The sequence below is a fragment of the Coturnix japonica genome, chromosome 3 (assembly GCF_054131305.1).
Source record: "Coturnix japonica strain WE chromosome 3, WE-NBRP24, whole genome shotgun sequence".
In the NCBI taxonomy this organism is placed as follows: Eukaryota; Metazoa; Chordata; class Aves; order Galliformes; family Phasianidae; genus Coturnix; species Coturnix japonica.
The window spans coordinates 71,622,330-71,648,802 of record NC_140665.1 but is presented as its reverse complement, the minus strand read 5'-3'; the positions used below and the strand labels follow the sequence as shown (position 1 = coordinate 71,648,802).

The following is a 26,473-nucleotide window of genomic DNA, read 5'->3' as shown; positions in this document are numbered from 1 at the left end:
GACTGATTCACAAGCTGAAAGGCTTCTTAGCAACTACAGTGACATAAATTTCAATATAAAGTAGCTATGGTCATCTCAAATCAGATGTGAGCAACCTCCAACAGTCTCACCTTGTTGCCAGAGCTACATCTTTTGTCAAATACAGTTTAAAGAACACAGTAACTTTCAGAAAAAGAAAGAATTGGAAAAAAAAGAGGCATATGATGAAACATTATTTTACCATGTTTGGTTTAATAACTATAAACGTGTCTAAACCAATGTGCTTCAGTTCTCTTCATGGAGGAAAAAAGAAAACCCCTAGCACTGTAGAGAAAAGGCTGCTACCACCACAGATGTTACCATGCAGAAGTACCACAGCAGGAGACATATAAAATAAGCTGCTTTATATTTATCTTCCATCTCTCTGACAAAACACCGCTGGTCTAATTTTGGGGGTTTTCTACTTTTTCATGCTACATCATCCAGTCAGTTCTTTAAGGTCTTTTGCGTCCAAGTGATTTCCACAAGAGAGAGTAACCAAGCCAAGAAAGGAGAAAAAAAACAATCTAAACCCGCTGTGGTAGATCTACCTTCAAGCATTACCAGGACATCACCAAAGGCTGCTAATATAACCATATTCCAGATAAAAACAATGCTGTGCTAATTTGCAGCAGATGAAAGTCCAGCTGTCAGCAAAACCATGCTCAGGACTTGGCCAACTTCAGTGCTTTCTGAAGTTCCCGCAGCTGCATTTGGCCTTGAGTAATCATCATCCGGATTGCATCCTGGAAAACAAAAATGGCTTTATGCAACTGCAAAGACTTTTAATGCATTGCAGTATCTGCAGCACCTTACGGCATGTCAACTAACACTACAGTCACTGACATGATTAAAAAAACCCAGTGCGTAATTAATCAAAATGAGCAGTACTGCCATCAGTGTTACATTTACCTTAGTACTGTTAGGCTCTGCAGAGTTCAGCCACTAGTTCCTCAAGTGTTGGTTAGAAAAGGAAAGCAAGCAGAGGACAAAAGGCACACAAAGGTCCACAATTTATGCTCACATACATAGCTGTCCAGTTATGTTTGGTTTAGCTCACACTTGAAATCTTAGATTCAAAAGAACACCAACACCAAGGAACAGAAGGATGCTTACACGCTCTTGCAAGCCCGGTTGTAATGCTTGCAAACAAAACCACAGCACAACGTGGAGCACAGCTCACGGCAGGGGACTGTCAGCTCCCACTCCTCACCTCTTCTGTAGCATCTTTATTCCTCCGGAACTCCTCCCGGGCCCACTGCTGCAGATGGTGGCGGTCTGCCTCAGCAGGGACGTCCCTTAGGGCCCTCAGGATCCTCCTGTACAGCTGCAGCACCTGCTGCCGCCTGAGGAACTGCAGAATAGAGGTCAGCCTGCAGCTCTGTGCCAACGGCCCTGCACTGCCCTGAGATCAATACAAAGCTCCCTGGGGCCCTTTTAAAGGACCTAACTTTGCTTTGGCACCAAAGAAGCTTACACTTCATACAAACAAATAAGCCAAACTCATTATGGTGTTTGCAGGCAGAGCCCTCACAGCTTCATTGCTCTTCTCTGGGCACACTCCAGGGCCTCGACATGTCTTGTAATGAGGGGCCTAACAATGAACACAGTACTCGAGGTGCAGCCTCACAGAGCTGAGTACAGAGGGACGATCACTTCCCTGCTCCAGCTGGCCACACTATTTCTGATACAAGCCAGGATGCTGTTGGCCTTCTTGGCCACCTGGACACACTGCTGGCTCGCATTCAACCAGCAACCCCACACCTTTTCCCCACACCTCGCTGCTGCCATCTGCTTCCAGCACAGAGCTTTACCTTCTCTATAAGTTTCCCACTGCAAAACCAACTTCCAAACAGACTGCCCTTAGCCCTACAGCCCGGGGGAAAACAACAAACTCCACATTAAGCGGCCCGACCCCACCAGGCCCCCAGCGGCCGCCACGGAAGCGTAGCGCTCCCACTCCGCCCCTACAGCCCGGAGGCAGCCAAACCCCCCTCCCCGCTTGCAGCGAGGCTCGGTCCCCCGATGCCGGCTGGCCCCAAGCGGGCGAGGGGAAGCCCGATCCACCCGCTCGTACCTGCCGCAGGGTGAGGGGGCTGGGCGGCAGGCGGCTGGCAGCCATGACACACGGCTCCGCCTCTACCAGCCCGGCGGGCGGGGCACGGAGGCCGCCATTTGCTGCGCCGCCGCGTCCCTCCCCTGAGTCGCCCCTGTACAGCTCCGTACTAAAGGTCAAGACTTATGCATTGCTATTTGCATGTGGTAATTTTCGGTAATTCATTCCAGCTCTGCTCAACAGAAAGGCCAGGGCAGACCTCATGACTACAAAGTGGTACCTTTTTATTAGTACAGACTGTATAAGATGCATAGCTTCTGCCACAAAAACCACGTCCGTGCTTAAAGACGTCTGATTAATGAAAACACCCTCAATGTCCACCTTGGACACAGGGGTAGACTTCACAGTGTAAGCTGTGTAACACAGGGATTACCATATGATGGTACCCAAAGATCTCCCTGTTGATATCATCAAGACTAAAATCAGCACTAGCTACACAGGCTTTGTTTTAACTGCAGAACGTCAAGTATTCAAGTACTTCTTTATGGTTGGGTTTTTTTGGTTGTTTAAAACCACCTGCTTTCCCCATTCCTCCTCTGCCCGCCTCACAGTGAAGCTGAAGAGCCCTTTTTGTGAGGTGGCTCAAGTACTTCTCATACAGAAATGCCTTCCAAGAAGCAAGACTGGTGTTTCTTATTGCAACAGAGAACGGTAGGAATTATTCCACCTCTGTGAACATCGTAAATGCAGTTTTTAAGTATTAAATTATTACAAAAGAAACCGAAGGAAGTTTTACATGATTTAGGGAATAACAACCAATGAAGGAAGAACCGCTGAGTAACCTCTGGCCAAAAGTGCGAGAATACACCTGTACCACGCTGTTCTTAGGCTGACTGCCAGAGGGCAGCTCTTCTCTTGTGCCTTAATCCTGGCTGAAGAGCTCACAGGAGCTCTCCAACCAAATGCAGTTCCATGTATTCCAGCAGTTTAGCAGCAGTAAAGTATTTGCTTTGTCTACAGAGTGTCTGAGGCAGTCACCAGTTCAAACCACTGCCTGAGTGCGTCACTGAGAGTTTCTGGAAGAGCGTTCACATCTCTAAGGATCATGTAGAACGGGAATGGAAATTCTTCCATGTAAGATCGGATTTCGGGCAGTTCTCCGGGTCCTCTGAATATAGGTACTTTAATGTCCAGGATGGAATCCTGTAAAACAAACCATGCATATAGTTTAGTAGTCATGTCAATTCTTTATACATATTTGAAAAATGAGATAATTTCATCTCTCCAAAATTAAACATGAATAAAAAGTTTTAAGACTGAAAGCTATGTTAAATGGTAGATAAAATCAAAAGCTCAGCACAAAGCAGCTGAGTGCTTTTATCAGGTTGAATTCCAGCTGTTCTTCTTGTAAAGGAGCTTCTTAGTTGCTCAGTGTAGCAGTTCATAAAATTAATAACAACCCTTATGTAAAAACACATTTCACAGCTCAAAATTCCAGCTTGCCATCATAACTAGGATTAATCAGAGCACCATAATTGTTTATCAGAAAAAGAACTTCTTTTTTCAACAATAAATAGAGCAAATGAGTTTCCTATGGAAAAATGGATTAGTCTAAGTAGGAAACTTTAACTACAAAATAAGAATCTTCACCACATAATTCAATGTAAAGTTCTAGTTTGCTCACATCACAGAGCTTCCCTGAAAAGCTTGCTGGTATTTCAGCTTCCCAGCCAAGGAAATCTAAGCCACTTATTTCCTACTGCATATTGAATATGGAGTCTGGCTTTCTCAATCCAGGCACAGCTCTCGCAACTCTTGTCTGTCTGATGTTTAATCTCATTCTGGCTCCAGCTCTGATACCAAGTGGAGACTGCTGTCAGAAGCGATCACGCTGAACCAACACTGAGGTAGAACAAACCATCTCTGAAATTCTATCAGCCTGATGGTTACTTCTGTGGTGAAGAAAATCTACAACCATGAAGATGGCAGTTTCTATCTCGACTCTGTGATATGCAAGCTGACCTTTATTTTTTTAATACAAAAGAAAATGAACAGCACACTTGGCAGAAATCTTAGATGACACGAGAAATGTAATTGGTCTAAATATGTTTGACCTCTGCAAAAGATAACCCTACGTAGACAAGAAAACGATTTGTTTCACTTCTCACTCACATCACTTGATTGCTTCTCCCTTGTTCACACACTTACCCGGGAATTAGGATTGTCCAACACTACGAAAATAACAAAGATGTTGGCGTTCTGAGCTGCTTGAACTGCTGCTGTCACTCGTTCCTTGCCTTCCAAGAAAAGGCCTCTTCCATCAGAGACGATCAAAAGCAGCTGTGCAGTTTCTGAGCACAAAGAACATAGTAAATTCCAGCCAGTTAAAGGTAAGCCATTTAAAAGGCAAACAGACTTGTTGCTAGTTCGCGGGTATAGTACGAAAACCCCTCAGTTTTAGAATTTAAATCTTTATCAAATAGAAATCTCTGACATAACATGAAGCTGCTTATAAGTAGGTCAAGAAAGGAGTTTTTCCCCCTCCGCGTAAAACCACTGAGAACTGGGATAAAAGCCAGTCCATCAGTACCATAAACAAAGATGAACGGCACAGAAAATACCCAACAAACTGAGCCTCGGCATAATCTTTCTGCCTGGTAGGTGCTTAAGAGTTGGACACTGGCTGCCACTAGGTCACTTATCTACATATAGTAGCAGCTGCTGCAATTAAGTGGAAGGAGTACAAAACTACTCCAAAATCGGGTACCTACAGGTGTGTCTACACTAGTGTTTCATTCTGGACAAAAACTGGTTTTGAAACACATTTCCCCATTGTTCTCACATCACAAAGGAATGCTGGAGTGCACAAAAGGGATTGCTTTTGGATGAAACTGAACAAATTGAAGAGACATCCCCATCTCACGCCTGCAAGGTGTTACTTCAGGACCGTAGTGAGCATTCTGCTGACACAGCAACAAGCACGGTCAGAAAAAAGCCTCACCTGGATTCATATTTTGAGCCAGCTGCTGTGCTGCAGCAAACATACTTGCTGATGATTCCAGAAACTGCAAAGGAAACCAAGAAGATGATCAAATTACCTTATCATGAAATGATAAGCATAATGTAGCATTTTATACAATAATATATTTCTGTATTTTAAATGCCAACATAGCTTAGCTTGGCCACCTACACAGACTCATTTCTTGGCATTTACTTGTGTTAATTCAAGTTCAGATTTGATGTGTACTTTTGAACTAGGGAATCTAGTTTGTTGTGCAAACCCAGTGCCACGGAGTCATTCTTGTGTACCTGAGCTATTTTGGTTTTCTTCTGCTGGAACTTGCAAAGGCGCAGTATCCGCGTCCCTGATTGATCACTGAACTGCTCATGGAAGGGGTGCAGCAGCTGAACAGTTTCTCCAAAGCTTTAAGAAATAATAAAGAAACAAGCAATAAATCTGTACTCGCGTTCCCCTCTGAAATCTTAAAGGGAAGAAACAACTTTAAAAAGAAACTCACCTACACACAGCAATTTGTCCCACTTCTAGAAGAGTCAGCGCATTCCCAATGACTGCCAGGGATTCATATGCAAGCTATTAAATTTTGTAAAAAAAAAAATAAATTAAAAGATGGCTCCCCTGCAAGGAACAGGGACACCACAGCTACATCAGGTTGCCCAGGGCCTGATCCAGCCTCACCTTGAATGTCTCTAGGGATGGGGCATCCACCACACCTCTAGGCAAGCTGTTCCACTGCCTCATCACTCTTATTGTAGAAAAAAATCTTCCTTTTATCCAATCTAAATCTTCCCTCTTTTACTTTGAAACCACCCCCCCCCCCGCCTTGTTCTATCACCACAGACCCTGTTAAAGAGCCCGTCCCCTTCTTTCCTGTAGCTCTCCTTCAGATACTGAAAGAAAGCAACAAATCTCCTAGGCATGAAATCACAAGGGCTCAAACCCAAGGACCAGGAAAACAACTGCCCTAAAACCACCAAAGCTGGGCTTCCAAATAGCCACCGCTTCTGTGTCAAACAACACTTCAGCCAGGAACAGCTCCTTTTGTTTTTACCTGTTTGGAGTGATTGTCAATCATACTGGAGGAATCATCAATGGCCAAGCAGATCTGGTACTGTCGTTTACTAGGCTTGGTTCTTCGCAACCAGATCTTATCTTTTCGGAACTGACTGGCAATATATGGGATCACTTTGCGCATGTTCAGTCTTTTCCCTGTTCTGTAGTCTCCTCTGAAAGTCAAGAGAAAAAGACATAGTTATGGGACTTCAAAGTAAACATCTTGTTCCAGAGATCCTGGCCTATGCAGCAATATACAATATTCTACATTAATTTTTGGTAAGTGAATAAATATTTCCAAATATCCATATTGAGGTATAGATTAAAAAAAGCAACTCACTTCTAATGCAAGATAGATGTTCAGTGCTCTTAAGTTCTTAACCCTAGATGACTCAACAACATTCCAAAGGCCTAAGTTGGTTTGATCACCACTGCACAGAAACAAAAAGACTAGAGGAGATGTCCTCAGGAAATGTACTTTAAATGCTTGTTTTTCATAAAAAAAACAAAAACACCCAGAAGTTCTGATACAGAAGTAAAAATGAATACATTCGCAAATAGGAATAACTGCCATAAAGCAGGAACAACACTGAGCTAAAACTGTACATAAGTTAACCTCACCCCCTCAAAAAAAACAAAGGGTTGAAAGTAATCTAAGAAAGATCCAACTTACTTCAGCTTGGCTGCCTGAGTGGGTTCCAGGATGAGTCGTAGCTGTTCACAAAGCTGCTGTGACAGAGGAGCTGTCAGGACTAAATACCTCTGCCACAACTGTGCTGCTTCCTTCTCCTAAAACATCATGTATCACAGAAAGAAATAAAAGTGAATGATGCAAAACCAAAAAGCACAAACCTCAATGAACACAAGATGAGTTAGTTAGTAGGCGAGTATCAGCTGAAGTTATTTGGGTGTCTTGTAAGATGACCAACTGCATTCAACTTAGAATGCTGCTTGCTGCTACAAAACCACAACTGCACTTGATGATATCACAGGCCTTTTCCAATGTAAATGATTCTATGCTAAATCCTGTTAAGTTCTCTATCATGATTATCAGTAGTGTCACTTTCTGCAAATAGCATACAGTATGTTCAAAATGAGATCTGAAACATCATCCTGCTTTAAGAATAGCATGTTTTGGTGTTTTATTCCCAACTATGTTGAACATAACAAAAACCAGCACTTAAACCACGTGGTTCAGAGTATTTTCATTCCAGCCTGCTTGGTTTCCTCGACGTCTAAACAGTAAGTAGAATAAAATCACACAGTGTTAAGATTCTAAAGAAAGCATTTACATTGAAATGAGGACACTAACCTCCTCTGGACTTCCACACTGCTGTGTTTGCCAGGTTTCCAATTGTCTTTCAAGTTCCTTTCTCAGCTCTTCCGGATCTCTAACAATGTGCTGGAAACACAGTTATGAGATTTATGAGACGGTAAAATAAGTTCACACACCTGGTGATCCCCAAATCTTATCAGACTATAAAGTAGTAAGAGAGATATTGCTCTTATTCCTTTAGACGCTGTCTTCCAAAACTGAAACTGCTCAAGTATCAACATCCTCAATTCAAACCATTTCGGAAGAATCAAATAACACTTCCTCTTGGTTTGGCATCAACCACTGTATGCTACGTTGTTCTGTTAAAGGACACCTAAGCTTACTGGTCTGTGTAATTCATAAGCTTACTGGGCTGAGAAAAATAAGCCTACAAATGCAAATGCAACAGTACCAATAAGTTTTCATTCTGTCAGAAGCAGCAGCAGTCTCTCTGACTACGCACTGCAGGCTTAAGGAAGGGAGAAATAATGTACGTGGAGGGGGTTTTCTCTCTCTGAAAGATGAGAACTTACACTTTACCCCATTCATGTTTCTCCTTTACTATTCAACTGATGCTGCAAGAGCTCCCCCTCCTGTTTCAGGATTTGCCTATCAACTTGAAAAGAAGCATCTATCTATTCTGACAACAGCAAAACACTTGCATTCAGTAGCCTTTTCCCAAAGGGCTTTCACGTTTAGCACTAAGGCAGAAATATCTGGCATAGCTGTGGTGTGTACAGAAAGACCAAAATATCTCCATCAGAATTAGTACTCAGAACACTACATTATAAGCATGGAAACTCAATACTTCTGAAAAACAGATATTAAAATATTAGTTTTTACTTCATCAACTACACCATCATACACCACCAGCTACCTCCATTTCATAACTTTATGATAAAATGTGGTTTCCACAGCTATTATGTGAAACTCCAGGATTTCTCTAGGTTATAACAGCATGTTCTGAATTGCCAAGTTCATAAAAGGCTAACAAAAGTTCCAGGCTGTCTGCTATCAGCCTCGAGGAAGCAACATGTTGCAATGAAAAGGAGGATGAGTTCTTGTCTGCAATAGTATTAAAGTCACTGATTCATAGCCCCCTCATCACTCTGAACCCTTTTTATGGTCACACATACCCCATTGCTTTCTGCTCCACTTGAATGTTTTATCAGTAGATTCATCTGAGCACAGCAGTTCTTGACAGCAAAACAAAGTTTCTTTTAAGGAGTGAGGATTCCCACATAAGAACAGGGAGGAATTTCCATTTTAAAGGCATCATTCATTTGTATATACAATAGTTGGTTTTGCGTTACTTTTCATTCCGCTATTAAAGAACAGCAAGGTACTGAATTGTATGAACCAAAGTAATTCTAAACCAGTGTTCACAGAGCTTCATGAACTTGGGTCAATGAAAACAAACAGTTTCTATTACTGTAGCTGCAAAGAGAGACATGTTGAGCATTGTACCTGGGAAGCGTCCATCAGAAACTGATGGGCTGTATGGATGGTAGAGTCCTTGCTTCTCTCTGGCTTCTCTTCAGTCACCTGTGGTAACTTTTCTCTTGTAGAGTCCTTGGCATCATCAGAGTCTAAAGTCTGGGTCTCCGACTCCTCTTCACCTGGTCCTACAATCACAGAATTAATTACTAACCCTGTGATCAAACAGTACAGAAGCCAATATTATATCTCGACTCTTAGAAAACCTCTCACAGTGCTCTGTTATACACAGAAGAGCACTTTTAAGAGAAGTGCACAAACTTTTTAAGTTAACATACCAGAAGTTTTAGTGACAGCAGACTTTGTTTCCGGCTTCAGCTCCTCTATGTCATCCACTGCTTGAAGATCCTCGTTCTGCATGTCTGTTTCCATAGCTGTATCTTCAGGACCTCCCTCCTCGTTTTCTTCATGAGGCATAATAGGTTTCTCCTGCTCCTTGCTAGCTACGTCTGTACAAAGGCAACACAACTCATTAAGGAGAGAGGAAGGAAAAAGTACTGTTACAAAAAACATACATTCCGAGGCCACTACACAGAAACTTTACTGAACTTCAACTCGAGTAATTGCTTTGATAGAAAGAAATACTGCCACATACCATAGGTCTGTGCATCATAGCATTCAGAGCTTTCCTTAATGTGTTCAAATGCATCAGCCTCCTCCACGTTTTGTTTCGACTGACTTGTATTCTGCTTTGCTTCACTGCTGGATTCTATGGTTCTCAGTCTCTTGTGGATGCGCTCGTTGTGGTCTCCCATTGAGCGCTCGTTGTCTGCCTGACCAGGTTTTCTCTTGAAACTCTGAAAAATTATTACCATGAGCTTCATAGAATCACAGAATTGTAGGGGTTGGAAGGGACCTCTAGAGATCATCGAGTCCAACCCCCCTGCCAAAGCAGGCTCCCTACACCACGTCACACAGGTAGGTGTCCAGGCAGGTCTTGAATATCTCCAGAGAAGGAGACTCCACCACCTCCCTGTGCAGCCTGTTCCAGTGCTCCGTCACCCTCACTGTAAAGAAGTTCTTGCGCACATTTGTGCGGAACTTCCTATGCTGTACTTTCATCCCATTACCCCTAGTCCTGTCCCCACGCACTACTGAAAAGAGACCAGCCTCACCACTATGGCCCCCACACCTCAGGTATTTATAAACCTGGATCAAATCCCCTCTCCGCCTTCTTTTCTCAAGGCTAAACAGACCCAGTTCGCTTAGTCTCTCCTCATAGGGGAGATGCTCCAGATACTTCATGTGATGTGCAGCCAAACACAGATTAGAACGTAACTTCTAACAAAGAGAAACTCAATATTAACCAGCAAACAGGTAGGACTGAGTCATTCAAATTAAGTACAAAGCTTAAAAAACAAACAAACAAACAAAAAAACAAGAAAGAAAGAAAAAAAGATTAAAAAGGATAAAAGAATGAGATTAACCTGTGTATTCTTCCTGCTTTGCTTTTCAGAAGCCATCCGGGCCATGCGTGCGGATTCATGGCCTTCTGATTGATTTGCACTTGCAGCTCCGCTTCCATATTCCTGAGAGACAAAATACATTGCAACTGTAACTAAGAAGGACGCATATAAACCTCAGAAATCAAAATGGAAACACTGTGCTGTCTTCTAGTGTGAATGAAAAATGGCTCACAACTGCAAGCTGTGTTCTTGAGTAGGACAGAGGGACAGTTCCACAGACCAAGAACTGGCCTAAACTGATCACACACTTGTAAGTTATTCTCTGAAAAATTGAATCCTGGACACAGTCCTTAAAATATCATAGCAGTTCTCCGATTATAGCTTAAAAACATATTCACAAGTCCAGTTCTAGCTCATGCAAATCCACGTAGCTTACCTCTTTAGACTGGTCTCTTTCTGAAGCCTCTCCAGCCAGCTCTACAGCACTGTCACTCTGCAGGTTTTCTTGCCCAGTCTGCCCTTGTGTTTCATGCTCCATTCTCTCCTCAGACTCGGGGACCTGCTCATCCATCTCTGGATTATCTTTATCCTCCTCTTGCTGAAATGAGATTGGTTTTATTTGAACTTTCTACAAAGCATGGGGAAGCAGAAGGCCAAAGAGGTAACAGGAATATGGGCAGGAGAAATACACCAGTTTAGCAGTAAGGAGATCTTTCATCTTCCTAATGAGTTTTACTAACTCCCCACCACATATCAGTTCTGTCACAAAATAACCCAGAACACCATCAGTCTCATAGAAAAGAAACAAACCATACAAGCTTTTATTTATGACTCTGTACCTGAGGTTGAAGGCCTTGATCGGCAGCAGGGATTCTTTTCTCCTTCTCCTCTTCAGCAGATTCCTTTTTTTCCTCATTAGGTGGTTGTGATTCTTCCTCTTCTGCCTCCTCAGTGTTCCCAGTATTTTCTTCCTCCTGATCATCAGCATCTTTCTCCCCTTCACCTTCCTTTTCCTCTTTTTCTTCAGTAGCACCTTCTTCAGCAGGTTCTGGATCTTGATCGCCTCCTTCTTTCTCACTAGCATTCTCTTCATTCTGACCTTCTGTATTCTCTGCCTCATTTAAATCAACGGGTTTCTCATCTATTTCGAAAGCATTCTCTTCTTCTTCTTCTTAATTAAAAAAATCAGAAAGTTACACAAAACTTTCAGTGAAATACGGAAACAGTGAACATTACAGACACAATCAGAACAAACCTAACCAGGCTATCAAAACATCATCATAGAGAAAATGATGAGATTCCTCTATGTAGGATCTCAGGTTCTCCACAGCACACATTTCCTTTAAGCATTGCAATTAGCAGCTACCAATACAAAACAATGCATTCCCATTAACCAAATTTAATCCAATATTCTTGATGGTCAGTTGCCTTTGAATGCGAATGCTTTTAAGTATCAGGAAAAACAACTTGAAAATACAAAAGTAACGGGAGAATGAAACAGGGAGTTTCTAGAATGAGGATTCATTAATTAGATCACAGGAAAATAAACTTTTACATAGTGTGCATTAAAGGTAAGCAAAGAAAAACGCTGCAAAGTTAAGTTTTGATCTGCATTTGCTATTTTGGTATTTTAATGTACAGAAGTGAAGTTGTAACTTCTCATTATATAGAATTCAACACCACCTCCCTCCTCCTACTCAGAAGAAAAGTGAAGTTCACTGTCTGACTCTCCCCTCACTATTCCAACTTAGTTTTCAGCTGGCAGTGATTTTCAGCTATACCTTCTCCCTCTTCATCACTCTTCTCATCATCCTCCAGGTTCAAGTTATCAGGAAGGTCTAAAGGTTCAACTTCAGGCTGCTTTTCTTGCTGGCCATGATAAGGATCTACTTCGTTCTCATCATACTCTCTCTGCAAGAAAAGGATGGGGGGGGGGAAAAAAAAGACAGAGTATATAGTGAAGGAGAAGGCAAAGATGAGAGATAAGATATAACTGAATTCCATAGGACACAGAAATATCAAATACAGTATTACATGCTGATCAATTAAAATTAATTTCCACTGATACACAGTCACAAGTATAATAGTATATATATATATATATATATGTAAAATATATATATAATGGATACAACGCGGTCAATTATTGACTCTGAAATGACAACTTTAATTCACCATTAAAATAAAGAGCACTTCAATTTCTCAGAAATGCATGATGTGAAAAACAGAATATGGTTTAACAACAAAATACTTCATGTAGTCCAAATATGTTTTACCTCATCAATCTGCTCATGGATTTTCTCTTTGTTTTCATTGTCTTCTGTTTGATTCTCTGTTTCTTCATCCTTGGGAGGCTGTTTTTTATTATCTTTGTTTCCTGCACCCAAATTGTCATCTTTTGCAACAAGCTCTGAATCTTCCTATTAAACAAGAAAAATCCAAAGAAACTTCAATTACACTACCTGCTTCCCAACATCTGAATAAACAAGATGCCGACCCCTATACATAAAAAAAAGACAATACTAAATAATTGATGATATACACAAAACGATCCCTTTCCAAGACAAAAGAGCCAAGCATGTAAGGAAATTCATTGTCTAGGTCATAAGAGAATTTAATTCCCTTGATACTTTTCTTCCTACCACTTTTCTCCTTACCTCATCCATCCCTGGCCCAGTTTCTTCTGCTTTACTACTGGCATCTTCATCATCATCATCATCTTCATCTCCCCAAAGCCTCTCATCCAGTTTATCATCAGCTTCTGCATTATCGAGATCTCCCATCTGCTTATCCAGCTCTTCCTCTTCATCGGATTTTTCATCATTTTCTGTGTATAGGTCAGGATATGTCTCAGTACAGAAGATAAAGCTAACAAAACAAGCAGTCACATTTTGCACCTGAAATTCATCACCCTATGGATATAATGGAGTAGTGCAGAACAAGACACCCAGAAGAGCAGGGATCTAATGAGATTGTTCTTGGACAGACAGACATAACTTTCTCTAACAAGTGGCAAGTGCTAAATGTGGATGGTTTTAATTCTCCAATCCTTAACCTTTCCCACTTCCTTTTCCCAAATGTTTTGGCACTACAGGGTGAGGAAAGGTCCATTTCACTTCACTGATTTCAATCTGTCCTTTCTTGTGCTGAAGAGCTTATTCTTGGCACTTCTCAGGTTTTTTGAGCAGATTAACACTACTCCAATATGTATGTGGTGTTAGTTGCAGACGTTCAAGGTGTTACCCTCTGAAGTGCAAGAACTGCTACCTTTTGGATGACTTGCAAATTGAAAAAGTAACGTTCGGTAGAAGTCAATTATTGCCATTGCTTAAAAGTGAGCCATGACTTAAAATGTGACAAGGGATGCTAACTACTGTCACATTTTCTTTTGTAAGTGTTCTGCTGATCTTCAACAGATCCATAAAGCCCATGACTAATTTTAACACTTGTCCAAGGGTCATCTTAAAACAGGAAAAAGGAAACAGCTCCCACTGATCCAAAACCACCACAGAAGAGTTGAAGAACATCTTCAACTTCTTGGTGTTCAGATTAAGATTTCTTAATTTTCATATACAAATTGCGCTCTTTTCCCTTGTTGCTGAATGCTGACTTTACAGCATATGCATCAATATGTAAAAGTATCAACCACTGGATTGATCTATTACACTTCTTATGAGTTCGCCTTAGTGGAAGGATCAAACCTTTTTTCTCCTGTTCTCCATCATGCATTTTTCCTTCAAAGTCTTCTGACATTTCGATTGCATTGTCTTCTCCTTCAATATCTGGCTTAGAATCTTGATCCTCTTTCTCCTTCTCCTCACCCTTTTTAAAGCTGTCTTCTATCTGCATTATTGGCAAAGACAAAACTTATAATGAACCTTGTGTATATATTTAAGCTTACACGAAGTACAACAACAATATAGAAAGATAGAAGCTAACTTAGTTGGGAGACTGAAAGCAACTTCAGATATATATACATACATATATTTTATACATATATATTATAACCTGAAACATTTAATGAGTTTCATTTTTTCACAGCGTGGTTCTCAAGTTTTAGTGGTCTTTGTGCACTCATAAAGCTGGGTTAAAGGAAAAATTATCACATCTGTTCAAGAAAAGGAACTTCCCTATTAGTAGGTAGCCTAGCCTAACTATAACCTCACATTTATATTTACAAGTAACCAGAAGCAGAATTTTTTTAACATTCAGTTTCAGTTATGTTTAAACAACTCCCACCTTCCCGTTGTCCCCCCTCCTACAAAAACAACTTGCCTGATCTTCACTTTCTATTTTGTCGCTCACATCCTTTGTGCCTTCCCCATCTCCAATACCACCTTCCTCATAATCATGAAACTGTGTTGCTCCCTCTCCAGCTTCTTCTTCAATTAATTCTTTTGGCAGACAAAACCCCTATAAAGGCAAATAGAAACTGAAAACATTCTATACCAGTAAGTACATCATAGTTTCCATATAAGAATTGGGTATATATTAAGAAAACGCTTCCCATACATCCACCTTTATCTCTAATAACTTACCTTTTGGGCAAGCTCTGTAAAAATACTAGTTAGAACAGAAAGCAGTTTTCCAGTACTCCGGTGAGATGACAGGGAAACAGTGAGGTAGAACAGGATAAGGTCTGAAAACTTGCAGAGCATGGGCTTGAGACGCACCAGCAAATAGCAGGACTGGTTGAAGAACTGCAGTTAAAAATATAAATAAGAAGAATCAAACAACCGCTGTCAAACATGATAATGTAATTACTGAGATGTACCTCATAGAGGGTTACGATAGAGACTGGAAACAGATGCTCAAGCAAAAAACATCACTAGTCAGATTTAAACACAATATAAACTTCCTAGAGCTTTTTCAAGCTTTCGCTTTTGACAAAAACAGAAGTCTTTCCTTTTTATTAAAGGACTACCTGCATTTTACATTACAAAAGAGCATTTCTGCATTCATTTATGCTCTCTCACATATTTCTAGTACTACAGTAATGAACAATAAGAAGTAATTTGTGTTTAACCACCACAGCGGATGATTCCAAACCAGTGAGACCCCTGAGCCAAAAAGCTCTCAAGAAGAACAATTTTACCTTATGCTGATCCGAGGTGCAATCTTCTCCATAAGATTTCAGGCTCTCCACGAGTTCTGAAACTGCTGAAATGACTTTCTGTACATGCAGGGATTCCACATCAGCAGAAATATCTTCATCCAAAAGTTTAGTTAAATGTCCTGCTTTAATCATTTCCCACGAAGCCATATCATCTTTGGTTGAAACACAGGGGGCCAAAAGAGATGGATGTCACATTTGATATTCTAAAATGCCATACCAAGAAATACCCATCCTATCTGTTCATGTGGACAACTATCGAAATGGAAGTATCCTTGGGTACTGGTATTTTTAGGTTCAAGTAGTTTAAACTCTCACTACCCCTTGACTAAATTAACAATCTCACCAGTTTCCTCTGGAGGTTTTTCTTCTTCTCCACCCTCTTGTTTTCTCTCTACCAAACACTGGATGGCAAACAGAACACCATGGATAACAGTTTCCACTTGGGCTGAGAAGCGCTCCACAAATTCTTCATCAGACTCTTTATTTCCTTTTGAAACATAACACAGACAGTTTAAAATAGAAACACACTGAATTACTGGTTTATACATTTCCTTACGCAAGAAACATGATAAGCATTTGCAGCTTTTAACTGTGTAGGTGTACTAACAAACCCTTGCTAATTCTGATTTACAACTATAACACAAGGTCTGTTGGCACCACAGAATAAAGGGAAAAGCATTACTGCACCATGTCAACTCAGCCTAAATTTCCCCAGTTTGAATTTCATCAAGTGTTTCTAGATACCCAAGTGAACACGCAGCAACAGCAGTGAATAAGCAATCTTCTGCAATAATCAACCTCATGAATTCTTTATATATTTAACTGAACTACAAAATCAGTAGAGATTTGTCCTTACCATTACAGTTTGATGTGGAAGCAAGAACCTGCTTTCTCCAAGCTGTGAACTCTGTAGATGTACTATTGATTTCCTCTTGTATATACTTGAGGGTCTTGACTACAGCCATCTGATCTGCAGCTTGCCTCTCTTCCTCATCCAGGTGAAACAGGGACTCTACACCTTGTAACTGAGCTGAAACTTCCAGCAAACAACTCGCAGTTGATGTGCAAACTTCAAAATCTCTCCTGCAACAAGACAGATTATAATTTTGAGAGAAGAAAGAACCCCTCACATTAAGACAACAGCTTTTCTTCGTGAGGGCTCTGACCCACCTTGAGTTTAAGTACAAGATTTGACAGCAAGCAGTGATGCCATTTAAGCCTATTTCATTTTTTGTTCTAAGTGTATGTACTTTTTTTTCCTTCAGTAGGCTGCCTTCAGGCCTCTTTTAAAATAAATTTCTTTTATTGACTTACATTAGAACTCTACATCATTAATTAACTAAAGAGCAAAGGGGATGAAATCCCAAGGGACCAAAGACAACCACAGAAGCTGAGATGGACCCCCAACTTTCCCTGACTGCTCAGCGGACTGAGAGAAGATGTACATTCACTTGTTTGAAAAGCCAGACACTGCAGTTTGAAAGAAAAACAAACAGAAACAAGCTTCAAGAACATTTCAAGAATACCTTTTAAGATTTGCAAAGGCAACCTTCAGGATGACATTATGCATCTAATATGAACATACAGCATACAGAAATTCAATTAATGAAGATGTAGAACTCACCAGGAATAAAACAAGGTCTCACATGGCTGTTGTTTTATTTTGTCCACTTCTGCTTTCACTGCCTTCACACGTGCCAGCATTGCTGCCAGTTGTGCAGACAGCTGCAGCCACAGCTGATCCTTATTTCGCATCCTGCATGCAGGAGGCAGCTGCTCACTTGTTACTGGAGACAGATATTTAAGTTCTGAGGGAATTCGGTCAGGGATTCCTGTGAGAACGTTTCCCAGCATCTCTTCAGGTGCTGAACTCAGGGAAACATTTCCTTTCACATCTGTCCTTTCACTGTCACTGCACTTCATTAGCTCTTCTGTTGGGCAGCACTGTAAAAACCAAGACAGCTCCTCGAGAACCATCACACACTGCATGGAAAGTTGCTGCAGTTTGTCAGTCCAGTGCTGAAAACTACGTTGAGGAGGTAATGCTACATTATATTCTCTGTCAGCGCTTAATCTTCTGTCTACCTCTTGGATGCAACTCAGGAGGCTCCTGGTTAAGAAGAAAGGAGGAAAAAAACCAAAACTGCATAAACCCCATAACAGAGTTCTATATGATACTTCCCTCTCTTTTAAGAGCTCAGCCCTCAGACCAAGTTCATAAAAGTTCTATGTAATATGAAAGCAGCAGAAGTCAAACTTCATCCAGGAAAAACTAAAAGGATATATGACTGCAACGGCAGGTTAAACAATATTTGTTTCCCCACCCCACACACTTTTTTCTACCTGGACTTAACTGAGGAGAAATGGAAAAGCAGGGGGAAGAATTTGGTTTTCTACCATATCATTTTCTGTCTTTATTGAATGGAATAACTTACACTTAAATAAGGCTGTAGTGGTATAATGCAAAATACCTTAGTAAGATCCACTGCTCCGTCAAGGCAGTAAGAGATTGTCTCTGTCTGACAAGCAACTGTAGGAGGTGTGCAGTAAATCCTTTGCATCGCTCAACACTTCCTAGTCCAATATCCTAAAGAAGGCAAACACAGAGAAACAGGAGGGAAGGGAGAGAACAGTTTGATGAATAAGCAGATTAAGTGACAACAACGTGGGCTGTGCTTCCATCCCATTTCACTGAACAGAGTGGAAGGCTGAGGTTTAAGTGAGCAAATATTAAAATGCAGACAAAGTATCGTTATTACTTTCCACTATCTCCGATCTTTTGCATCTTTCATGTATTCTCCACATAATGCAGATTTTCAAGTACCTTCTGCAAAAAATAGGTATCAAACTGCATTTCCACTGTAGCAACTCCTGTCAGGAATTGAGTTCAAAAAGTAAAACCACATGACCTAAATAATACATAAATCCCAAGAGGAGATCCCAGATTAATTTTTTACATCCATAAACACTGTTGCAATTAATTTCACCAGATTTACTGACAATTACTTTCATTCTTTTTTAATGGAAGGATCCTGATTTCAAGTGTAGAATAAATGTTGGCAATAAAAAGCAAAACCAATCCCAGATATGTTCCATTTTATGAAACTCAACAAATATTTCATGATCACTAATCCTGATTTTGTTCTCCTAGTAAGTTTTAATTCGGCTTCTGAGACACATCCTTCATGAAGGACCAGCAGCAATTTGGGAACTGCTGGGATGGAAATACTGTACGCTGCACAGACTGTTCACTAACAGTCCGCTTATTCTATTGTTCATTCATAAAATAACAGGTTTTAAAATGCTGAACATCGGTCCCCCAAATATTTTCTATCACGTAACAAAAAGAAAGCGTTACCTCACATCACCCTCTTACTATGAGAAGATTCTAGTAAAAGACAACACAAGTAGGATTCCTGTTTTAAGTTGCTTTACCTTAGCAGGGGCCAACAGTGCTGTCTGAAGCCGAGAGTGGCGTGCAAGCGAGCGATAGAAGTACTTCTGGCATCCATCCCAGGCAGAGGAAATCTCTGCCAGAAACCTGACAGAGTATGAAACATTGCTGTTAGAAAGGTAAGTAATTTCAGTACCTCAGCACACCCGAACCACTAGGTCAGCTCTTCAACCTAAAAGATCTGCTGACTATTTGTTATTTTGCGCATGTATTGAGCTCTCAGTTCTTCATTTTTCCCAACAAATATTTAAATCATGAGAAATTATTATTTTAAATAAGCCCTGTGGGAACTTAAGGCAGAAACCAAATCTCTGAATATTATTTAGAGTTTAAACTGTGGCTTTTCTTGTTTGTTTTTTAAATGGTGCTAAATCAAGCTTGATAAGGAAGACTGTAATTTGACCCTTACAGAACGTATCATAAACTAAACCCACAGATCTGAGGATGTGCTGCCTGAAAGACCAGAAGAATATCTGAAGGAACATCTTCCATCTAGACAGGACTTGGCACAAACGTCCACTTTGAAGTCCATGCATTTTCTCATGAAATATCCCATTAGCCAACGATGAAAACAAAACAACTGACAACCCTTGTTAAGCCAGTAGCAGTCTTCCTTCTAACTATGTTAACAAACTGTCCCAAGCAAAGTTGGGCAGCAATGGGTTAACTGAATTCTTTGAACCAGTGAAACTGGTGGTGAAGTTGTCTGAAGTGTAAATTAAAAGCAATCCAATGCTAGAAAAGAACAGACAAAAAACCAAACCCAAACCTCCCTAATTTTTTGTGTGCCAGTACAGTACATACAGGACTTTCAAACACAGAAAACAGAAGGGGATGAACGTAAAACCCTAAATCAATTAATATCCCAAAATTCCCACCTAAATCCACATGCAATATATTCTAATTAGCATAGGACTCACACAACGTAAGAGTTAGAAGTTCTGTATACATACGTGGCATCCAGTTGACATATGTTATTCACTGCAGCTAACGCACTCCGTACGTCCAGTGGATGTACACAGAGTATTTCGTGATAGCTTTTTGAACGGGACCAAGAAAGACCTTTCCGGTATGACAAGCCTGAAATGACAATTGAATACACCTTTTTATGCCCTCATTCATTAAAATGAAGAAAACATGAGTCAGGTAGCTGACACTAAGATGCAACAACTCCAATGTACGACTTTTTTCCTCATGCTTTCCAATCCTGACAAGCCTTTGAATGTTTTCCTAGTTACACAAAATAATACATCATAGCTGAGCCATCTTCAGCTAAAGAACACAGCTGAAATAAGGCAAACACAGACTTGCACATATAAGAAGTTTGTGGTGGCCGTCAAGAGAAAGAAAAGCCTTCAACCTGTAAGGCATGTGATAACGTGAAATAAAACCTAATTTACAGATACATACTTCTAAAACCTCGTCTCTGCAGCCAGGAGGTAAAGTTGATATTTTTTTTTTTTTTTTCCCCTTTTTTGAGGTTCTTAAAATCACTGGAGGCTGAAAGCTGTGGCTTCCAGCCAGCCAGTCAGTCAGATGATAGACGGGCTCTCATTTAAAGGAGTTAATTTAACTTCAATTCTGGATAAGAGAATAGATACAGGACTTTCATCTTCCCTTTTCTTTAGAAACCAGGCAGTGACTTCTGACTGGAGATAATGTAGATTTTTGTTTCAAAAAAGCAACTGTTTCACATACACTGGAATGTATAAAGACAACAAGGCATACGAAAGGACTAACACGTCAGAGGAAGGGAAAGAGACTTACTTGCTTCTTTACATTATGGTTCAGTAACTTCAAGAACATACTACTACTGTGTATTTACATGTATTGGCAAAAACTTAAAATGCTTCGTAACTTTATACTTTTAAACTAAGCACGTTTCAAATCAAAGCTCACCTGTTTTAGCGAGGCTTTTAAAGAGATCTGACAAAGCCCGTTGTTTTTGCATCTGAATATGCTTGGCCTCTGACTTCTGCTTCTCCTTATCTGCTGTCTGATCAAATGTCAAACTCTGCAGTTCAACAACAGAACCAATGATATCACCTGCATGGAAGACAGAAGGGAATGACAAGAGCTTTGAAACTAACCAGCCATGGGAAGACAGTCTGTGAAGGGAACTACTTATCTACACATTTCCCAATTACACTCATGCTAAAAAAGTCAACAATGACATGCAAATCATGAGTATCTAACCTGTGAACTGGTCAAGGCTTTCCAGCAGACTTAAGAATGAATTACTCTCTGTAACTGTCACACACATTTTCTTCATTTTTTTGGTAAGTTTAGGCAGGCGATACTGAAGAGAATCTGCACAAAGCGTAACAACATCCTGACATTCTTCTGTTAGTGGCTGCTGAGGAAAATTAAGGAAAGAATTCAATTACACACATATGATTGAGGCTGTCTAGTCCGTAAATTATCACACAGTAAACTGCTTCAAAAACAAGGGCAAAATTCCACATTCATTTAAAACTCAAGAACTCCTGAAATCCCCAAACTCGCTCAACATGGTTCATTACGGAACAGTTCAGTACTGAATATGTGTGGAAACGCCTTGTTTACAAAAAGAAGTCAATGCCAATTACCAGTTCCTGTGTATCAGTATACCAGTAGAAAAGCAATAAACAGTTAAAGACAATATACCAGTAACTTAAATAAAACATTCAACTGCTATAATCACCAGGAGAGTATAAATATTGTGCTAAGTCAATACCAAACATATTTGTCTTTCCATGCTATATTTCCATCCACCTGCAGTTTCATAACACTGAACATGGAAAAAAGACCAGCAAGTTGGGGTTGGACTCGATGATCTCTAAGGTCCCTTCCAACCCACACAAGACTGTGATACTGTGTGAAGTTGATGATATACTCAACAGACTTGATATTTACGTAAGATTTTCCTCCATAAATCAGTGAAAAATAACATATAGATGAGAACATACAAAGTAACCTTCCTACACTTAGGTTTAAGAATACAGTCACCTTGGCAGCATCTGTTCGAGCAGACAGAACTGTCCTTAGTGCATTGTTCAGCTTCTTTACTTTAGCCTCTTTGTTCTCAGATTCCTCCTGCTGGTGCAAGCAGTCCAGTTGCTCTTCCTTACCAGTTTCCACTAAAGCAGGCCGACATGGCTCATTCAGAACAACTTCAAACTTCTTCATGAATTTAAAGAGAGTTCTAGATATCAAAGGAAAGCAAAGCAGTTACACTGAGTGTTCTAATCCTAGCAATATCTCAGTTGCTGGAAATAAGCGTTTCCATAGGTAAAAGAAACATTTCTGCATTCAGATTTTAAATAAAAGAAATGTACAAAGAAGGTTCCAAACACAGCCATACATAAAATACTGCCATTTATTATGATCAGTCCCTAAATGGTTCCTTAATTTCAAGTTCTGAGTTACCTGCGAGTTTTCTCAACTGACTGTTTAATAGCCCAGAAGCTGACATCATTCCACTTCGAAATCTTCACAAATTCCTATTAAAAGAAATAATCAATGGGATTATTTACACAAATACAATGAAGTATCTCTCATGTTCATCAGCTATGGTGACCTAGCTGTCTTAAAATACATCTTATGCATGCACAAATTATTGCATAGCCATCTTATGCTACAATCTAGGTGCTTATGCGTAATTAAATGTGAAAGCCGAAGCGTCTTCACTCCGTGGTAGAAATCTTCATGGCTAAACAAGACCAAACATTAACAACTCCCACCAACCCCTGTGCTATAAAAATATCTTCTTGTCAATAAAGATGTGAAGTATTACATTGATCTCAATGGCCAACAGAGCTCTTATACAAATTCTAACACCCGCTCCATCGTTTGTCTAGTTAGTTGAATGCAATAACTAAGTGAAGTCTTCTCTTACCTTAAGTTCCTTTTCTATAGGTTGACGAAGTTCAGTGATTTTGCTCTCAACGCACTCTGAAAACTGCTTATAATAATTATAGAGATTCCACAGGATGCTGCACAGGATGTCTGGGAAGGACAGACAATAAAAACCTTCTTTCAGAACAGGATATTCTTCAGAATCAACAGCAGAAATGCAGCCTGGCTTTTTTTGTAATCATGAAGTTTGGTGAAAACAAGAGAATAACAGACCAAAGGTATATTTTCTGAGAGCAAGAAAATGCAGCGTTAGCTCCTGTTGTATTTACGAGCTCTTAGCCACCTGATAGCCACCTCTCGCCCTCTTCCAGTACCTGAAAGGTTCTTACAGTGAGAGTGGGGCAGGTCACTTCTCACTAGTGACAAGTGACAGGACGAGGGGAAATGGCCTCAAGTTGTGCCAGGGCAAGTTTAGGCTGGATATTAGGAAGAACTTCTTCACAGAAAGGGTAGTTAGGTACTGGAATAGGCTCCCCAGGGAGGTGGTTGAATCGCCATCCCTGGATGTGCTTAAGAGCCGTTTGGATGTGGTACTCAGGAATATGATTTAGTGGAGGGTTTTTAGAGTTAGGGTACTGGTTAGGCTGTGGTTGGACTTGATGATCTTCAAGGTCTTTTCCAACCTGGGTAATTCTATTATTCTATGATTCTGTGATTGGAAAGCCTGGGATACAACAGCCAGGTAAAGAATATGCACCACGTTTAATGCTAAAAACTTACCCTTTTCTGCTACCTGAGGCATCAGTAGGACATGGCAGTGGAAAACCAGCAATGCTTTAAGTCGTGCATGAAACTCTCCAAGTGTAGATCCTTCAATGAAAGCCTGTAGTGTGTTGACCAGTGTTTTTAGGCTCATCTGCTCAGTTTCTGAATGTTACACCAGAAATTTAAAAGGAGAGATGGAAAAACAAAATAAAACACTGCATGAAAACTGTACGCGTGAAAACTTTGTGAACAACCAACTAAACACCAGGCTTCTATTGGGCAAGATTAAAAAGAAGTAAAGAAAAATAGGTGATTCTAAATTAATAACGAGTAAATCCAGCAAAAAACATACCAAATAAAGCAACCAAAAAACAAAGAAAGGAGACAATAAAGAGGTAGCAGTAAGACCGCTTAAGGAGGACAGCTACATGCCCAATTTCAGAGTTAACCAAGTACATGAAGAATACTTGCTATTGAATCAACAGATTCTTTCTTAGCCACCATGAAAAACTATATGCTACAAATCAGACAGTATCAGTCCCTTATTGCCTCAAAATCAAGATGGAAATAGATCTTAGAAGAATCTAGCAGAGGTTACAGTGTCTTCAGAGCACTACCTGTAGGAGAAAACACTGGGAGATGTCAAAAAGAACCCAGGGCTCTGAATTTGTCAAGGCAATACACAAATTACTGATGAGGTTGGAAGAGCTTTGCCTTATGCCTCAGAATGTTATCTTCATCTTCACAATTTCATAACATTTTGCGGGGTTAGAGACTGACAGAGGTATTTTTTTTCCCCTGTTTTACATAAGAGCTTACACAGTCAAGGAATTTACTGCAGGGCAAAGGGGACAAAAACTACACCTGAAAGTGCATAGTTAAGCTCTGCCACTTTACAGTTTAGTTATACATCTCTAGTAATTGCTGCAACTGTATCAAGTATTTGTGTAAGAACAGCACTTACCTTCCACGTCAGCCTTGGCCTGCTCTTGCACATACTTCTCAATCATCTGGTAGAGTGAGAACCAGTGCTTTGTGGATTTCTCTGTGTGTTGCTTCATAATATTATCCAGACTTACTGACCAGCAACTGAAACCAATCAGTGGGGCAAGAGGAGGAAAAAATAGTAATTTAATAATTGAGAACATCAGTAATTTGGGCTCCAAAACAACACCCACTCTCTGTTTCTGCTAAACTAAGAGAAGATCTTAAAGACTGAGATAATCTGCACATATGCTTAATATACACAATCAACTACTGAAGATCACGGCTTTGTCACTATTCACACACACAAAAAGAAAACGTCCCACATCTAAGGCAATAATACAATGGAACACGTCTCCATATAGAGACTGAATTTTGGTGTCTAAACAATAGCAGTAAGAAAGAACGATCCTTACTTCAACTCCAATTTACGCCACTGAATAATCAGTTGTGTGACCAAGTCAAGATGTTTCCGCAAGGACAAAGCTCGACTAGCATTTTCCTCCCAGTCCTGGGAAAACAAAAACAAAACAAGGAAAAACACAACACAAAACAATCGGTTTCTTTATAGAAAGCAAGAAATTAGTGTCTGCATAGCAAGACTCATGCAGTACTCTTCCATTGCCTTCCTAACTCCTTAAACCAGCAGCACAGAGTAGTTCATTTTCCCAAACCCCGGATAGCATTAACAATTGAAAGCTGTCTATCACAGAACTAAGGAGGAATAAATGATACAAAGGAAGTTTCCCTTAACCCTCTTCTTACCTGTGCCTTTGCAAGAAGAATTTCCAAGCCATTCAGGAACTTTGAGAGGGGACTAGAGAGTGGAAAGCTCTGGATTCTGTCAATCACAACTAACAGCTGCAGAATAAAGCACAAGTGTTCAGTCTACAGCATCTGACCCAAACGCTCATACTAACTTGTATTACAACTGCTATATTATAAAAGAGCTAAGGATATTTTATATTTTCAATTGCTTCTTCATTTGAGCATTACCTGACTACTAGTTCATTAGATGTCAGTGTTATCACTGAAAGGAGCACAAATGACACAGTATTAGGAGCTCCAACTGAGTTTCTTCATTAGTCTTCAAAAAACAACTTCAGAGCCACAACTTAAGAGCCTTAAGCAGTAACAAAGATACCAACTTCTAGAACACTATGAAAAAAAGCACTCTGGGAAAAATTAGAAGCCTGAATAGTGCAAGACTCCAAAACTCTTTTAAGTATGGCAGATCAAAGACTGACAAAAGCTGTAAGAACAGAGCATTCAGTAAAGGTTATTCAGCATTTCACAAGTAAAGCTGAATTGCTGGGAGTACCAAATATCTCTTCGTGAAGAAACAGGCACAACTTCAGAACATCTGTGTAAGTAATACTGATGTTTGGGCAGATATGCATGAAGAGATCTATGCCTACTTATATATATATTTACACGCACAAGCAATTCAAAAATGCTTTGTGTTTTTTTCCCCCATCAAACATTCGTTGAGTTGTCCTTACCTGCAGAAGTACCGGATGCTCTGGCCATTCCTGCAGTAACCTGTTTATTTCTTTAACAAAATCCTCAAGTACAGGTTGGCACTGTCGGACTTGCTTAATATTAGGATGCTGGTAAAAGTCATACGGGCCATTTTGCTGTAGCATAAGATCTGAAGTCGTTTCCTCAAAAAAGGTATTGTGAAGAATAGTGCTAACTAGAAGTTGGCTTCCCAAAAGGCTGTTGTTCATTTCGGCACCTAGGAAGCAAAAAAAAACCAAACAGATTAATTAGCAGCATAAGTGATGTTTTCTTTTTCCGTTGTATGGGAGGAGTTCATTTATCCCTATATCCCAAACTGCAGCATGTTATATACTGCAAGCACAGATGACTATGCCACTCAAAAGTATTGAGTTCAAACAGAATCATAGAATTACTGAGGATGGAAAAGACCTCGCAGATCATCAAGTCCAA

At 40.2% G+C, this 26,473-nt stretch overlaps 2 protein-coding genes across 5 annotated transcripts in view; both read right to left on the bottom strand.

Moving 5' to 3' along the window:
• Positions 1-211: 211 nt before the first annotated feature.
• Positions 212-2,159, bottom strand: LYRM2 (LYR motif containing 2). The gene is made up of 3 exons (XM_015858913.3): positions 2,096-2,159; positions 1,232-1,372; positions 212-764 (listed from the first exon to the last, which is right to left on the bottom strand). The coding sequence occupies exons 1-3, from the start codon at positions 2,138-2,140 to the stop codon at positions 684-686; spliced, it is 267 nt and encodes an 88-aa protein (XP_015714399.2). The 5' UTR covers positions 2,141-2,159; the 3' UTR covers positions 212-683.
• A 178-nt stretch (positions 2,160-2,337) lies between these two features.
• Positions 2,338-26,473, bottom strand: part of MDN1 (midasin AAA ATPase 1) — a 75,856-nt gene continuing 51,720 nt past the window's right edge. Inside the window, exons 66-102 of one of the 4 annotated variants that reach the window (XM_015858903.3) lie at positions 26,023-26,258; positions 25,286-25,381; positions 24,937-25,031; positions 24,501-24,625; positions 23,552-23,698; positions 22,812-22,921; positions 22,343-22,416; positions 21,923-22,118; positions 21,131-21,290; positions 20,834-20,980; positions 19,888-20,014; positions 18,916-19,021; positions 17,952-18,067; positions 17,105-17,590; positions 16,337-16,563; positions 15,824-15,967; positions 15,460-15,632; positions 14,903-15,064; positions 14,640-14,777; positions 14,066-14,207; positions 13,022-13,191; positions 12,641-12,784; positions 12,146-12,275; positions 11,204-11,532; positions 10,801-10,962; positions 10,386-10,487; positions 9,554-9,755; positions 9,237-9,407; positions 8,929-9,086; positions 7,459-7,548; positions 6,820-6,935; positions 6,145-6,319; positions 5,593-5,666; positions 5,384-5,498; positions 5,076-5,139; positions 4,283-4,425; positions 2,338-3,277 (exon numbers count right to left, since the gene is read on the bottom strand). In XM_015858903.3, the coding sequence (XP_015714389.2) occupies positions 3,089-3,277; positions 4,283-4,425; positions 5,076-5,139; positions 5,384-5,498; positions 5,593-5,666; positions 6,145-6,319; positions 6,820-6,935; positions 7,459-7,548; positions 8,929-9,086; positions 9,237-9,407; positions 9,554-9,755; positions 10,386-10,487; positions 10,801-10,962; positions 11,204-11,532; positions 12,146-12,275; positions 12,641-12,784; positions 13,022-13,191; positions 14,066-14,207; positions 14,640-14,777; positions 14,903-15,064; positions 15,460-15,632; positions 15,824-15,967; positions 16,337-16,563; positions 17,105-17,590; positions 17,952-18,067; positions 18,916-19,021; positions 19,888-20,014; positions 20,834-20,980; positions 21,131-21,290; positions 21,923-22,118; positions 22,343-22,416; positions 22,812-22,921; positions 23,552-23,698; positions 24,501-24,625; positions 24,937-25,031; positions 25,286-25,381; positions 26,023-26,258 (5,741 nt within the window). In that variant the 3' untranslated portion in view covers positions 2,338-3,088. Of the gene's footprint in view, positions 3,278-4,282; positions 4,426-5,075; positions 5,140-5,383; positions 5,499-5,592; positions 5,667-6,144; positions 6,320-6,819; positions 6,936-7,458; positions 7,549-8,928; positions 9,087-9,236; positions 9,408-9,553; positions 9,756-10,385; positions 10,488-10,800; positions 10,963-11,203; positions 11,536-12,145; positions 12,276-12,640; positions 12,785-13,021; positions 13,192-14,065; positions 14,208-14,573; positions 14,778-14,902; positions 15,065-15,459; positions 15,633-15,823; positions 15,968-16,336; positions 16,564-17,104; positions 17,591-17,951; positions 18,068-18,915; positions 19,022-19,887; positions 20,015-20,833; positions 20,981-21,130; positions 21,291-21,922; positions 22,119-22,342; positions 22,417-22,811; positions 22,922-23,551; positions 23,699-24,500; positions 24,626-24,936; positions 25,032-25,285; positions 25,382-26,022; positions 26,259-26,473 lie in introns of those variants that run through there. The other 3 variants (XM_085541917.1, XM_015858900.2, XM_015858902.2) reach the window with 3 other exon arrangements.